Consider the following 15,649-nt stretch of genomic DNA (forward strand, 5'->3'; position numbering starts at 1 on the left):
CTAATACTGCTCATGAATGAGACTAAAGGCAGGAAGGTGTCCTTTAAAACATGTTAATAGGACCTCCCTATTTATATCATAGTTTATGATATAGCACGTGTATTTCAGTAATAGCCTGCTGAGGCCACTATACGTGCTGGCCTCATATCAAATGTGAAGGCAGACTGAGTCTATGTTTGACGTTTGTTTATATCTAATCTTCCTTTTCAAACATTTAAACAGCAGCGAGTCTGCAGCTGAGGGAATACAAACTCAAACTGTCGGAACAGGTTTGCTCGTTTCTTGGATTCATTTGGTGATTTATTAAATGTATAACTGTTATTCTAATCTGCTGCTGAGTCTCTTACACTTTTCTTTATGCTGTATATTTTCACGTCTCTGGAATAGTTGGCAGTTAGATAGTCAGCTGGGAAACTTTGTGTTAACTCATGGAGCTGAGGATATCGTGGATATGCTGACCTCGCTCCGTGGTGTACAGGGCCGTTTAACCTCATGATTAATATTCACAATAAAAATATTAGCCGAACATCATGAAGTCTGTATGTGTTTCATAGTGTCGAACAACCTTTGTACAGTTAAAGCCAGCAGTTACTACATGACGGAAACACCAACTTTATCTCTTTTATGCGTTTATACACAGGTCACGCTGATTACTGAACAAAAACCCAAAGATCAGATGTTAAACAGATTTATTTGCTCTCTCTCCTCCTTAAACATGTTTTTAATGTTAGTTATAATTCAGAATTGGCGACTGAAACACGTAGGACACATAAGAACATCAGGAAATAAAACATCGATAAATATAACCTCAGTAAAATGTGTCAATAATTAATTAATTAAATGTGTCAATAATTAATTAAAATGTGAAATACATAAATAATTAATTAAATGTGTCAATAATTAATTAATTACATGTGTCATAACTATTTATTTAATTAATTAATTCCAATTTTAATTAATTATTGCCACATTTAATTAATTATTTAATGGTGTATTTAATTAATTCATTATGGCAGTTCTGGCGTTCCATACATGTTGACTGTGCACGGTAAAAGTGAGACAGGGAGCAGCAAAAGGGGTGGAGCTCCGCAATATGTACAACCTTTTACTGTCACTAAATCCTCCAGCGAACTACTTCTCGAGCTGACTCTGGATGACTTCTCTCGTGGCAGTGCGGAAGTACCGGAGCAGTAACTGCGCGAGTCGGTCCACGCCGTGAAGAGAGAGGGGAGCGCGATACAGACACCCGAACCAACTCCGCTACAGTGCACTCGTATGTGTGGCATGTGACGGTTAGAGAGCGTCCAGTTACGAGAAGGAACAGGAAAGCAGGTCGTTTGGCTACAAAGAGCTCGACCTGTAGAAACTGTAGAAGGTGCACGCAGAGCTCTCCGGTGGTTCCCCGCTTCCCGCTGTGACCGAGATGGAGCGGTTGTGCGGACCAAAGCTTCCGTTCTGGGTGAGTACCCTTCTGCGCTCGGTGGTTTGTCATGAACATCGGGGTATACTGCAGAATACTCCCCTACCCCGGTGTATAGTTCGTTCACTACCAGGTGGTTTTGAACAGTGTTATGTCACCGGCTGCTCTTGTTTTCTTTCCGTCGCAGCTGTCTATAAATAAGCTTTTCCCACCTAATAGCATTTACCGGTTTAATAAGCTCACAGTTAATGACACGGCGAACTGCGTGTTTTCGGTTTAGAGAAGTCGGTCACTCGTGCAAAAGAACACCTCATACATTGGATAAGTACCCGTCAACTTCTGTTTAATGGCTCTTGCGGCACTCCTTAGACATGTCGGGGTCTTTAAACTTCTCTAACAGTCCATAAACAGTAGCAAGATGATCGAATGGGCAAGAGCTACTAAATAGCTTGCTACATTAGCCTCACTGGGAATAAAGGAGGGATAAACTCACAGTTAAGCATCAGCACTAATCATTTTCCCACTGGGAATATTTTGGTGACTCTGTTTTTTCCCCTTCTGCTGTTGATGATGCGACACTGAGGAAACTGAGGTCATGCTCGGTGTAGTGCGTCGTTTGTCTTATACTTGCAGGTTTAATGCCATAAAACATGATTGCAGCTCCTAATGTAAACACGGTTCAGAGTTTCATTTCCCCCGCTTTAATGTTAGGAATGCGGAGCGGGCAGAAGTGCAGACATTCTGTACTTAAGTAGAAGTACAGAATGTCTGTACTGTTAAAAAAATACTCCAGTAAAAGTATAAATAATGATTCATCTTCTTTACTCAAGTAAAAGTGAAAAAATACAAGTTCTGAAATGTACACAAAATAAGAAAATAAAAGTAGCTCCTTAAAGAATATTTTTTCCAACTATTTGTACACAAAGCTAATTGAACCTTGTGTTATATTAATAGTTGCCTGAAAAAAAAGTTGCCTGAATTTTAATTCTAATAAATACACTCAGTTTGAATCAGTAAGTGTAACAAGAATAGAGAAAAAGAAGGAAATGTTATAAAAAAGTGGCGTTTTTTTATGTTGCCTACATTGACTTTGCCTCTTAACAGGAAAATGCGTAGAGAAGAGGTTAAAGCAGTTTCAGCAGGTGGAGAACCCAATAAATCTGTTGTAGTGGCTCAGTGTGAGGAAAAGAATCACAACTCTCAATAATTTCTATTGAGAGCTCCGGTAGATTTTCTTAGTGTACAGGCTGTGATCAGCTGTGGGTTTACACACCTGAATTAAGCAGATGTTTCATGAGCTGTCCTGGTTGATTTCCATCGTCTACACTGACAGTACACTGTTTATAATGTCTTTATACCCAATAATTCTCAGCATCATCAGCTTAACTTCAGATTCTCCTCTGCTACACTTAATGTAACCTAACTCTGATCATGGAACCACAGCTGCTGCGCACCAGTCACGCACTGATCCATCACAGTACAGCAAACTAACCTGTTTATCCTGTACAAAAGAGTATTTCCACGCACAGTTTGTTCCAGTGTTGTGCAAAAAAATAAATAGAAACACTGGCTCACTTTAACCTCTGACTATGGCACAGTTTTTTATGCCACATCCCTTGGTGATCAACACATGAACAGGATTGCCTTTCATGTGTTACGGTTCAGGCTTAAATCGGTTTAATGTTTGAAGGCCTGCAGTCACATGACAAAATAACTCCCCTCAAATTAAACCAAAAGTATTGAGTCTTGTTTTGAAAATCTGATTATTAGTATTTGTACTTTGTTACTTCCCACCTCTGTGAGAATGCAAACACCGCCTACAGAGTGTCATCATTTAGCTTTGACTACTATGACTATCTCTGTTTGGGGAAGTCTGTTTTAAAGAAGTGACATTGCGGCAAATGAGTATTTCCCAGGGTGGGTGACGGTAATATGCTGCTCTCATGGAGGTTACAATGGTCACTTCACTGTAGAATGCAGATTCCAAAATGACCACATTGCAAGGTAACCGACAGCCACGCTCAGTAACACTAGATTTGCCTGGATGCTTTTTATCCACATGTACTTCTTAGTTATAGCCTGCCTGGCTTCCTGTGGTTGAAAGACCATTTACAATGTGCTGTTTTAATTTGAATATTTTGCAGCCATATTGTAAAGCATTAAACGAATAGCTTCTTAAGGCTTTAATTTCATGGTTTAGCCACAAATTGTGTATTGATGACCAACAGTTGCGCATATAAACATCGATCTGACCCATTCAGATAAAAAGGATTCTTTTTGTTTGTTCGCTTTTGGCGGGGTTGTCTGGCTGTTTAGTATGGATGTGTGCCAGCAACTGCTAAACAGCACAAAACGAAGAAGCTTGTTAACCAGCAGGTGCTGGACTGGTGGCTCAAGTCAGGTGTAGTTACACTAGATGCGATATACACACAAAGGAAGCTAGAGAAAGCCAAAGATGACCACAGACCAAAGATAATGAAAACTAATTTTAAAAAGAATAAAATCCAAAATTTTTGAATCTCACACAATGAGCTCCAAGTGAACATCAAATATCAAATTTTGGCTTGAAACGGCCATTCTCAGCGTTTAGCACCTGATTGCTTCGTGATATTACTCAGCTGACCTGCATCTGGTTGGATCTCACATTAAGTGCCGGCTCGCTCTTGAGGCCTATTTGCCTATCCTATTTGCTGCTGTCCGCTTTAAACAGACCGACGGCAGTTGTAATCCCCTTGCACAGTGCAAGTCAGGTTAACTACTAAAGCCCCCGTTCACATATAAAGCAATTCGCTTGTAGATGTGCTTCTGTAGGCAGCCTTATAATTTGTCACCATGTGTGATCCTTCCATTCCAGCGATGGTCATTTCAATCATTCACTTTAAAGTTGGTAACAGTTCACCAGTTATTACTAAAGGTTATTTTGCTTGTCGTCACTCCAAGTCATCGAACGTCATTGTCGTCCATGGTCACTAGTTGTCCCTTTAATTTCCTGAGTGTATGCCCCTTAGCACATGGGAGAGAGCTTTATTTGTTCCCTCACTGTTTGCAAAAGGTGTAGTGTGCACCTTTCCCCTTTAAATGATTGCTCAAACATGGCTGTAGTAAAATCAGCGTTTGCACTGCTCATTTCCTTGTCGGGTGATTTATGAATTAGCCTTTGTGTGAATGAGCGTGTACACAGCATTTATAAAAGGGAGTTTTGAAGTACTATGCGGGGGAATCTTTTGCTCTGAAACCTCACACTGACAAGATTTGAATGGTAAAACAGCTGGCTTTGATGTTTGTTTCTGACCTGTTTACTTCTATCATAAAGCACATAAGAGTTTATAGACAAGCCGCCCCTGTATTTAACATTTGTGTCAGTGTGACACTGGGTAGGCTGTCTGTAATGCTGTTACCTCTGTGGTAACTCAGCGTGAAGCCACATTAGAGAAAATGTGCCCTGTGTTCTGTGGTGAGTTTTAATTTTGTGACTCTGGTTTCTGAATATTTATAAAGACAAAAAAAGGTTGTGTTTAATAAAAGGGCTACAATCCCACTTTTTGATAATGCCATATGGGTTTTTAAATGAGTCATTTAGTGTATAATATTAAATAATCATCAAAATATCTTTTACAGTTTTTCACGAAAGTTTTAACAGTTTCAAAGTGTAAAGAAAAATGCAGCTATTTCCCCATTTTAAAAAAGGCCCAGAAAATGATTGTTGACTGAAACAATTAAATAGTTATTGGAGCGGTTGCAGACTGTGAAATACCAATGATTTGATATCGACCAGGAAAGCCGATGTCAACCAATACAGATATCGGCTAATACCAATGTTGAGCCAATGTTTGAAATACAGTCATGTGACATAGGTGGTTCCAGTCCTATTGGTTTGGCTTTGCAGTGACCGAGCAGTACAAAAAGGCTCAAAAGACATGCAAATCGTTTTGCACATGCCAGCCCTGCACACCATCTGCCAGAACTGTCTCCATAAAATCATCTGACAGCTGCTTTTTGGGGCTTCCCCACATAATCTTCCTTTATGGATCAAGTTCTCATTAGATTGCAAATTTTAGTTCTTCTGAGCTTTTTAAAGACTTCCCTGTTGGTTTCAAAGTTGATGTTGAAAGTTCAGTCTCAGCACTGGACTCAGCAGTTTGCTACCACCTGCAAATCTTCATTATCGACTTGCTGTGAACAGTGTCATGCGAAATAAAAAAATGAAAATCACGTTTTGTTTTGTTTTTTTAAAGGGAGAAATGTTTTATATAAACACTTTGATGAATATACAGTGGGGCAAAAAAGTATTTAGTCAGCCACCGATTGTGCAAGTTCTCCCACCTAAAATGATGACAGAGGTCAGTAATTTGCACCAGAGGTACACTTCAACTGTGAGAGACAGAATGTGAAAAAAAAAATCCATGAATCCACATGGTAGGATTTGTAAAGAATTTATTCGTAAATCAGGGTGGAAAATAAGTATTTGGTCAACAACAAAAATACAACTCAATACTTTGTAACATAACCTTTGTTGGCAATAACAGAGGTCAAACGTTTACTATAGGTCTTTACCAGGTTTGCACACACAGTAGCTGGTGTTTTGGCCCATTCCTCCATGCAGATCTTCTCGAGAGCAGTGATGTTTTGGGGCTGTCGCCGAGCAACACGGACTTTCAACTCCCGCCACAGATTTTCTATGGGGTTGAGGTCTGGAGACTGGCTAGGCCACTCCAGGACTTTCAAATGCTTCTTACGGAGCCACTCCTTTGTTGCCCGGGCGGTGTGTTTTGGATCATTGTCATGTTGGAAGACCCAGCCTCGTTTCATCTTCAAAGTTCTCACTGATGGAAGGAGGTTTTGGCTCAAACTCTCACGATACATGGCCCCATTCATTCTGTCCTTAACACGGATCAGTCGTCCTGTCCCCTTGGCAGAAAAACAGCCCCATAGCATGATGTTTCCACCCCCATGCTTCACAGTAGGTATGGTGTTCTTGGGATGCAACTCAGTATTCTTCTTCCTCCAAACACGACGAGTTGAGTTTATACCAAAAAGCTCTACTTTGGTTTCATCTGACCACATGACATTCTCCCAATCCTCTGCTGTATCATCCATGTGCTCTCTGGCAAACTTCAGACGGGCCTGGACATGCACTGGCTTCAGCAGCGGAACACGTCTGGCACTGCGGGATTTGATTCCCTGCCGTTGTAGTGTGTTACTGATGGTGACCTTTGTTACTTTGGTCCCAGCTCTCTGCAGGTCATTCACCAGGTCCCCCCGTGTGGTTCTGGGATCTTTGCTCACCGTTCTCATGATCATTTTGACCCCACGGGATGAGATCTTGCGTGGAGGCCCAGATGGAGGGAGATTATCAGTGGTCTTGTATGTCTTCCATTTTCTGATGATTGCTCCCACAGTTGATTTTTTTCACACCAAGCTGCTTGCCTATTGTAGATTCACTCTTCCCAGTCTGGTGCAGGTCTACAATACTTTTCCTGGTGTCCTTCAAAAGCTCTTTGGTCTTGGCCATGGCGGAGTTTGGAGTCTGACTGTTTGAGGCTGTGGACAGGTGTCTTTTATACAGATGATGAGTTCAAACAGGTGCCATTCATACAGGTAACGAGTGGGGGACAGAAAAGTTTCTTACAGAAGATGTTACAGGTCTGTAAGAGCCAGAGATTTTCCTTGTTTGAGGTGAGGTGACCAAATACTTATTTTCCACCCTAATTTACGAATAAATTCTTTACAAATCCTACCATGTGAATTCATGGATTTTTTTTTTTTCACATTCTGTGTCTCACAGTTGAAGTGTACCTCTGGTGCAAATTACTGACCTCTGTCATCATTTTAGGTGGGGGAACTTGCACAATCGGTGGCTGACTAAATCCTTTTTTGCCCCACTGTAATGTGTTACGTACTGTTTTGATAACCTCCCTTGTACAAAGTCTGTGTTGTGTATCATTGTGAGAATACAGCTGCTAACTGTCGTGTTCTGTCTAGTTGTGCGCTGCCTCTTCATGCTCGACCCCGGCCTAAACACTTAAACCAAATGGAGTATTTCTGGAAGCAGCAGCCCCTCTGACACAGACTGTCTCCTTATTTGTACTAGAATAGAGAAAGGAGGACTGCAGAATGTTCCTGAACCTTTCCCAACAGTGTTTGAAGTTTGAATGCGGAAAATGCTTTTTGGGTACACATAAAAAAGAAATATAGATAATAACTGTATGTTTCTGTTTAAAGTAAAATAGATGCATTCCAGTATTTACTATATTGGCTGCTAATAAGAAAAAAGCTTTTGAACGGATTACTTGAAAGATAATTGGAATTGAACACATTGATTAGCTTAAATGGCTTAATGGACATTTTCTAAGTATGACATCTTCACGATTAAGCTATTTATTAAAAGCCAGCATTGGGAGTGACCACGAGGGACAGGATTGTAAATGAGGACATCAGAGGGACGACTCAGGTTGAGCAGACTGGGGACAAACTTTGAAAGGCGAGGCTGAGATGAGGGAGCTGCTAGACTGGAAAAGAGGAAGAGGACAGAAAGATTCATGGATATAGCAAAGGAGGACACGAGGAGGGTTAGTGTGATGGAGGAGGATGCTAAGGGTAGGGTTAGATGGTGGCAGATGATCTGCTAAAGGATACAGTAGCACGGTGGTGGATGGTGAATTTCCAGAGAAGCAGCTGAATTAATTTCAGGGACCACCACAACAATGGCCTGACCAGACGGCCAAAAGGACTGGAGCTAGGTGGTTATCAGCGACTGGATGTTTTCAAGTGTGAGTGTTCTTGCAGCGCCCAAGTAAAGGGTACAGTGTGTGTGTGTGTGAGAAACTCTGCAGTTTCCCCGAGTTCAAAGTATATTTAAATAAATGAAAATGCCAGAACGTGTTCAGCAGTGGCAACAATAACTGATTAAGTGCGAAGAACTTTTCTGCCTCACAGCACTTTATTAAAACCTCTGTCAGTTTTATTAAAGTAAGCATCAAAGCTGAGGTTGGGCAGGTTTAAATGCGCATGTAAAGGTTATTACACTAATGTCACCCTGATGTGTATTCGGCCAGAATGAAGAAATGCCCACTTATTGTAACCCATACTCATACAGGAGGGCGTAGCACAGTCAGACAGAATGCATGGTATGCAGCGCACACATTATCAGACTGATCCAAAGCCTATTTATCAGCAGCCTTATATACCAACAACTCAAACTGTCAGCAGCAGCTTGGATTACAGTTGAGTGCCGTGGGGAAGATCAGCCGTGCAGGAGCTGAGCGTCGTCTTCTCAAAGACTTTAAAGTGTAGTGTAAGCTGTTGTGTAAGGCTGGAATAGTTTGTCTCATGTGCTGCTCTTAGGCAGAGGTTGGATACTACGAGGCTGAAGCTGAATTGAAATTGAAAAAGAGGAAGTTCTTGTATTGGTATTAAACTGTAGACATCGAATGTGTAGCGGTTTTTGAGCTTTTAAACCCTTGTCACACGCTGCAGGGAAGTGAGAGTACTGATGAGGTGATGAGTCTGCAGATGTGCTTAGTGCATTCAGTGTGTCTTGACAAGAAACTTACTGTGCACATTTGTTCTTCATTCATTTTTACATTATTTATTCTTCATTATCCATAAAAGTAAAGTATTGGCCTTTATGCTTTCTATCCTCCATCTCATTTGGCAGCCTTTTATAGCTATATAGCAGCTGACCATCTTAACAGTAGTAACCAACAGTTTAAAATGACATCCTATTAATATTTAATCACCTTATAACTGCAATCTTTAGATCAGCCTGCAATCCCTTCAGGTCTGCTGTGCAGATCTGTCTGCCACCAGTTGCACAGACAAAAGAAAGACTTTTGTTTTACCTCATAGCTTGTTGTTGACGTTGGTGTGCCTGCTCCAGGTTAGGAAGCCTCAGGATGAAAGAGTTCAAGTATCTCAGCCACAGTGGACTGGGAGATTGACAGATTGTGGTGAGGGTGAAAGTGAATCTGTTGGTTTATTGTATGAGATCGCCCACTCTTTAAAGAGTGGGTGGCCTCTCCTTTAAAGATAGCGTGAAGCACTCGGTCATTCAGGAGAGGCTGAGAGTGGAGCTACTACTCCTCCTTGTTGAGGTGTTTTAGGCATGTCCCAATTGGGAGACGGGGCAGACACAGTGGAGAAATTTCATCTCTCGGCAAGCTTGGGAACACCTTTACCTGGAAGGGCTGGTGGAGATGGCCAAGGAGAGAGGTCTGGGCATCTGTTTAGACTGCTGTCCCAGTGACATGGACCCAGACAAGCGGTAGAGGTTGGATGGTTGGATGGACGTAGCCCTGTGATAACACATGAGGGCCTCCTAGCTCTATTGCCAAAGTCTATGTGACAGCACATTTGTGCCTTTTTACTTTTGGATTAGTCTGAGGAAATATGTTATCCTTAGTCGATTTGCTCCAAACGAATCATCCCTCCTCAAGTAGTTGCTGTACAATAGAAATTGATCTAAACTTTGTGACAGTGGTGCCCAATGGAGTGGAAGTTGCTTGTTGCTATTTGAAGTCTGATTTTTTTTTTTTAAATTCCTTAAAAACAAATTCTGCTTTTTTGTTGTAGGAAAAAAAATGTAGTTACATGTGTATTATGAATTCCGGTATTTTAATGTCAGTTTATATCTGTCCACTCTGGCATGGAGAAGTAATGATGCCCTAGGAAAAATTCCCCCGATGCAGTGTCTACTTCCTGAACCGAGAGACTGCTAAGTCAGCAAAAGCTGGTAATCGACACAGTTGTGACAAGTCTTGGTTAACAGCTCTGAATGAGTAAGGGAGGTTACAGGCTCATGATACCATGTTTTAATAAATGTGGTTCTCTGCGTGAACCCATAACGTTGTGGGTTTAAAGTGTAACAGCAGTCTTTCTGCCGCTCAGAGTTCTTCATGTTTTCAGTTTTCTCTCAGCCGGCTGGTCCGATTTATTTTTCCTCTACGGTTTGCTGTATCTTCTTTAAGGCCCTTTGCCCCCCAAGTTACGCAACACATCTGTAAAGTATCATCTTTTATCTGCTCCAAATATGAAAATCTATACTGTAGTCTGCATTTAAGTTATTTCAGCAATGCCCACTATACAGACCAAAGATCCATGGGTAAAATGCTAATGTTTTCCATGCGTCGGTGTAAGCAAACACAGCCAGCAGCAGTTCCTGTCCCCCTGCAGTCTTTACTGTCGTCAGCCTCCCATTCATACCGCTGGACAGCTTTTCAGTGTAACAGAGAACAGATGGAGATGGCCTGTTGATTTTCTCAAACCTCTAGATACACTAGAAAGCATAAGCCTGACTAAACTGTGTTGGTTGATGGTAATTCAAGTACAAGTACAAGTTAATACAATTCCCCTGCACAACAGTTGCAGTGTCTCAGTACCGAGTAATTCCCTTGCTATGGCTTTCAGTACCCTGGTGTATTGTATTAAACCACATGTAATTAAAGTATGAAACCAGAGCCACAACATTATATTTACAGTCATTAGCAACAAAATGAGGTTAGTAAAACAGGCCTAATGCATTTGCTGCACAGAGTGTAATTTTGTCTCCCCAAGGCAAAGTGTACCAAGCTGTGTTCATACACATCTGAAGTGCAGTTTCATAACCACAGGAAAACATGCAAAGTGCTTGATCAGAATTACCACCACATCAAAATGGGCCTAATGCATTTAAAACTCACCGGTTACCATTTGGTAACTCATTTTTTTCATACTCATACAGTATGAAAACTAAACTGAAATAAGCCAGGCTTTCTATTTCCTTAAGTCCAGTCTTTATGCTAAGCTATGCAAACGACAGTTTTACAGGTACAGATGTCCAAGATTTCCATAAGGAGATGAGCATGCACCACTTTGCTGATAAAAAGCAGTCTAAGGATTAAAATTCATTGTAAAATTAAAGGCTGGATCTTAAGCGCATGTGGTTGTGTAAGAAAGTTAGATTGTGCCAAAACAAATCATATGATTGCATTGCTTTGGGCATGTCGCTACAGGTACTTAGAAGACGAGCGTGCCAGATGCTTGATCCTTTTTTTGCCGTAGATAATTGTATTCTGTGTATCACTGTAAGTTACCTGATCAGGCTTGTTGATAATTTTATGCTTCTGAAAATCAAATGAACACTAAACCATAAACCAAAACACTGCATGTACATAGTAAATGTTGAATAAGCTTGAGATTCACCACTTTCATAAATGTGTTCAAATGATGTCATTGGTTAAAAAAATACACATGGGGAAAATGGAAAAACATCTGGGAATGTGGCGTTAGGAAGTAGGCATATTCAGTTATTTGCTACTAGCATAACAACTGTAAGCACCAGGATTAAAAAGGATGAATTAAAAAAATTAGACGCCACCTGTGGCTCTGCTCCATTACTTCTTAAGCTGTTCAGCATTCCACTCTTAGAACAGTGTTTTATTGAATAAACTGCCTTAACAGCTCAGTGATAGCACTTTATAATCACCATCGTCATTATTAAATGGTGAACTGATAGCTCATTTAGCTTTAGTTAGTAGTTTTGACTGTTTCAGTGGATTATTTTAGAGAACAAATACTTTACCTAAATAATATTTATAGCTGTTCTTATGTTTTTAAGTATTCAAAAAGGCAGGTGGGATGCTAGTGGAAAAATCACAAGACTCCAAATCTAGAGATGGTGGTCTGTGTCCTGCTTTTTCTTTTCTTTTTTTTCCATATTCATTTTGCAATAGAATGACTGTGTCACCATACTGAGTCATCTTAAAAGCACACGTTGCAACAAGTCTAAACAAATTAGACAGCGAGTCTCAGCGAGGAAAGAGCAGCTCTGACTCACTGGTTGTATTAAAAGTCAAACTGCCAGCATGTACAGTAGAGATTTTGTACTACTGTAAGCTGCATCGCTCGTTGTATTTGAAAGTGGTAGTACTTGAAGCTCAGGTGATAAAGTGATCTTTTATATTGCTCCATAATTTCAGATATAAAGCTTTTCACTTTCTGATATTCTGCAAATGATTTATTTGGATTCACAGGGTGTTTTGATTTTACAACATCAAAAGTTCAAGAAAAAAAGACGAGAGGGGGCTAAAATTTTTGTTAAAAGACCTTTTAATTAGAATGTTTGTCATTGTGGTTTAGTGATTTTACTTTGTTTATTTGTTCATGTTAATATGGCATGAATACTGTCTTATTCAGTCTGTTCTATACTAGTGTTAGAAAGAAAGCCAGCGTGAAGTGCCTTAAAGCTGCATTCTTTTTAATGGCCACCAGGATCTTGTTACTTGTTGCAGTGTCTTCTGATTAGGGCTGCTCGATTATGGCAAAAATGATAATCACGATTATTTTCACTGAAATTGAGATCTCGATTATTTGACGATATTTATTTAACCCTTTAAGACCTACTATAGAACCAAGTCCACCAGAGCTTATATTATTTTTTTACATGCTGTAGTGCCATTTGTGGGAGCATTTCAAGTTGCTATACATCAATACAACTGTTATAGCCCATATTTTAATAATATGTATGCATTAAGTCCATAGTAATTACATAAATTGCAAAAAAGTGCAATAAACTACAAAAGAAATTGAAAATCGCTTTTGTTTTGTTTACATATATTTCTACTTGGAGAAATTTAAGAGGTTTATCCCTCAAAACTTTAAGTACAATAAAGTTGCAAAAAATAGTTTACAACAACAGGAAATTTATTTTGAGTGTCTTCATAGTTTTATTTTGGAGATACAGCAATTTTTATATACTGCAGGAAAAACAAAAAACAATCCCATGATGCAGATTTGCAAAGAAAACAGCATGTGCCTCATTTCACTGTGGGAAGTGTTACGAACAGCTGATAGGAACGGCAAAGCGTGTTTCTGGAATATTATGTTTTTGTTCCTGCAAGCGCTTTTTATGCAATTTTTGCAAAGCTATATGTGGAACGAAACCGTGACCGAGGACAAGCTGATGGCATCAGATGTAAGTACAACTCCTCCGGTTTCATATGCAAAACAAATTATTGCGCTAGCTTACACGGTTCAGGTTCTACAGGGATTTAACAATAGTTACGCAAAACGGAGCATGCAGCTCTGACCGGCTTTAAAGGGTTAACAATGACTTTAAAAAAATAATATAAAATAGTGTGCAACACCACTGAAGTTTTTTTTTTTAAACTCTCTTTTCAACCAACGGCAGTCACTCTCCAAATAACTTCTGCTTAGCTTTCCGAGCTTACCTCGGGTCCTCTTAATCAGCGGTCTCCAACCTTTTTTGCGCCACGGACGGTTTATGCCCGACAATATTTTCACGGACCGGCCTTTAAGGTGTCGCGGATAAATGAGGGAGGGGCTAATAATCGGCTCAGTCATTTTTAATGATCGTTGAAAGCCCAGATCGTAATCGTGATTAAAATTCGATTAATTGAGCAGCCCTACTTCTGATGTTGTTGATCAGTTTATGGCAGCGGCCAAACTTGCGGCCCACGTCACCCCTACTTGAGCTGATACATTGACCTGAAGAAATAAAATGCAATTTGGCCTTTGAAGTTACTTTTCTTTTTTTTTCTTTTTAGGAAGGATTTGTTCGTTGTTGAGTGCAATGTTAAAATAAGTTCTTTAAAAAGCAACAAAATATTTAATATGGAGGCAACAAGCATGTGGGGAGCACAGACATGTGGAGGGATTGGCTGTGTTAGTTCAGTTCTTTGTAGAGAAAACAGCTTTCACTATCAGTCAGAAACTAATGTGTACACTTAAGCCTGCATTCTTACTTTGGTAAATACGAACAAATTTATAGCAGAAGTGCGGCCACGTGTGTGGCCAGAAACAGAGGACCAATTTGTTTATTTGGTAGTTCAATAAAAGGCTTCAGTTGGTTAAGAGTGAGGGGAAAATTGTGTTTGCATTTGCAGTTTTGTCTTCGTAGACAATATTTGAAATTTCAAAAACAAACAAAACACTAAATTTTCTGTGTGTGTTTTCTTTGTTTAGTTTTTTGTACTACTTGAACAGCAAAGTTCCCTGAAATGAGATGACAGTGCCAGCAGTGGCCCACAGCTCATTTAAGCCAGAGACCCCTGGTTTATGGTCTCATCCACTTGTTTTGGGTCAAACTGATCACTAAATCAGATTTAGTAATTCTAAGATTAAGAAAATAGAATTAAGCAGGATATTCTCATAGCTAATGACTTCTGATTAACGAGCGTGATTGACATGCAGAGTGACACAATTTTCTTCTTTGTGGTTTTAGTCAAAGATAACACGTTTCCTGATGAGTCGAGAGAGCAGCTTCTGTATAAATCAGATTGATTTGATTACCATGAAGCCGATGTACCAGGATGTTTAAGTCAAATGCCGCTATTGAATCTTTCCTGGCTCTTATCGCTCAGTGTGATCGGTATTACCACATGATGAGACTCATAAGGGAGAAAATTATCTGGCTTGCAGTTTAACACTCCGGTCTGCTTCTGCTTCTACTAATATTTTATCTCAGTCTTGTGAAAAGAAATCCTCCTGCTCTCTGAACCTTTACATCTCGCCTTTTGTTAAAGTCTCAGCATTCAGGTCTTTAGTGCGAAGACAACGACCTTGAAAGTCTGTGAAACAGAATGAAGTCTAGTACCGGTAGTCTGCCTTTAGTAGCAGCTGCAGTGTTGAAAGTAGCTTGTCTCTTCCCTTTCATTAATCTCCTGCTTGATAGAAGCCTCTGGTGTTTCTTAAGGCTTCTAAAACACATTTTGTTAACTTGTTTTTCCTTAATCAATATCAGTTGACACACAGAGTTGTAATATTTTAAGCTTTTGCAGTTACACCACTTTTACACTTTTACACCAGCAGTGTTTTACATACTACAATCTGAACACAAATAATATGTTGTCCTGCTGCTCAGGTTGACCTGAAGAAAGGAGAAATGGAGAGGAGGACCTATTAGTTGCTGTGTCATGCGCACATTTGCAATGCAAAGCATGCAGAAGTCACTACTTCATTTAGGTGAAAAGTAACATCTGCTTGCAGTAGTCCTCCATGTGTCAGGTAAACCTGAATGGATCATTTAAAAAAAAAAAAGTTGTTTGTTCCAGAGAACCAGAGAAGAAGATTGGTGCTGTTCTCATGCCTGTGTGATAAATGTATTAGTCCAGACAGGAGATGGTTAGCTTAAATGGAAACGGGCGCTAACACAGTTGTATCCACAGGTGACAACAGCCACCTGTTGACACTTCTCACTAATTAGCATGCCACACTTTCACTTCCCTGTGTTAT

The 15,649-nt window shown here is 40.0% G+C and overlaps 1 protein-coding gene across 2 annotated transcripts in view; it reads left to right on the plus strand.

Annotated features, from left to right (window-relative positions):
* Window positions 1–1,104: 1,104 nt before the first annotated feature.
* The window catches only part of abcc3 (ATP-binding cassette, sub-family C (CFTR/MRP), member 3), a 54,879-nt gene continuing 40,334 nt past the window's right edge, over window positions 1,105–15,649 (plus strand). For both annotated transcript variants that reach the window (XM_085465511.1, XM_085465512.1), the window contains exon 1: window positions 1,105–1,459. In XM_085465511.1, coding sequence (XP_085321637.1) covers window positions 1,424–1,459 — 36 coding nt within the window. In that variant the 5' untranslated portion in view covers window positions 1,105–1,423. The remainder of the gene's footprint in view (window positions 1,460–15,649) is intronic.

The sequence above is a fragment of the Copadichromis virginalis genome, linkage group LG8 (assembly GCF_057382275.1).
Source record: "Copadichromis virginalis isolate Kocher_CV1m ecotype Utaka linkage group LG8, C_Virginalis_male_GT1.1, whole genome shotgun sequence".
NCBI classification, from domain to species: Eukaryota; Metazoa; Chordata; class Actinopteri; order Cichliformes; family Cichlidae; genus Copadichromis; species Copadichromis virginalis.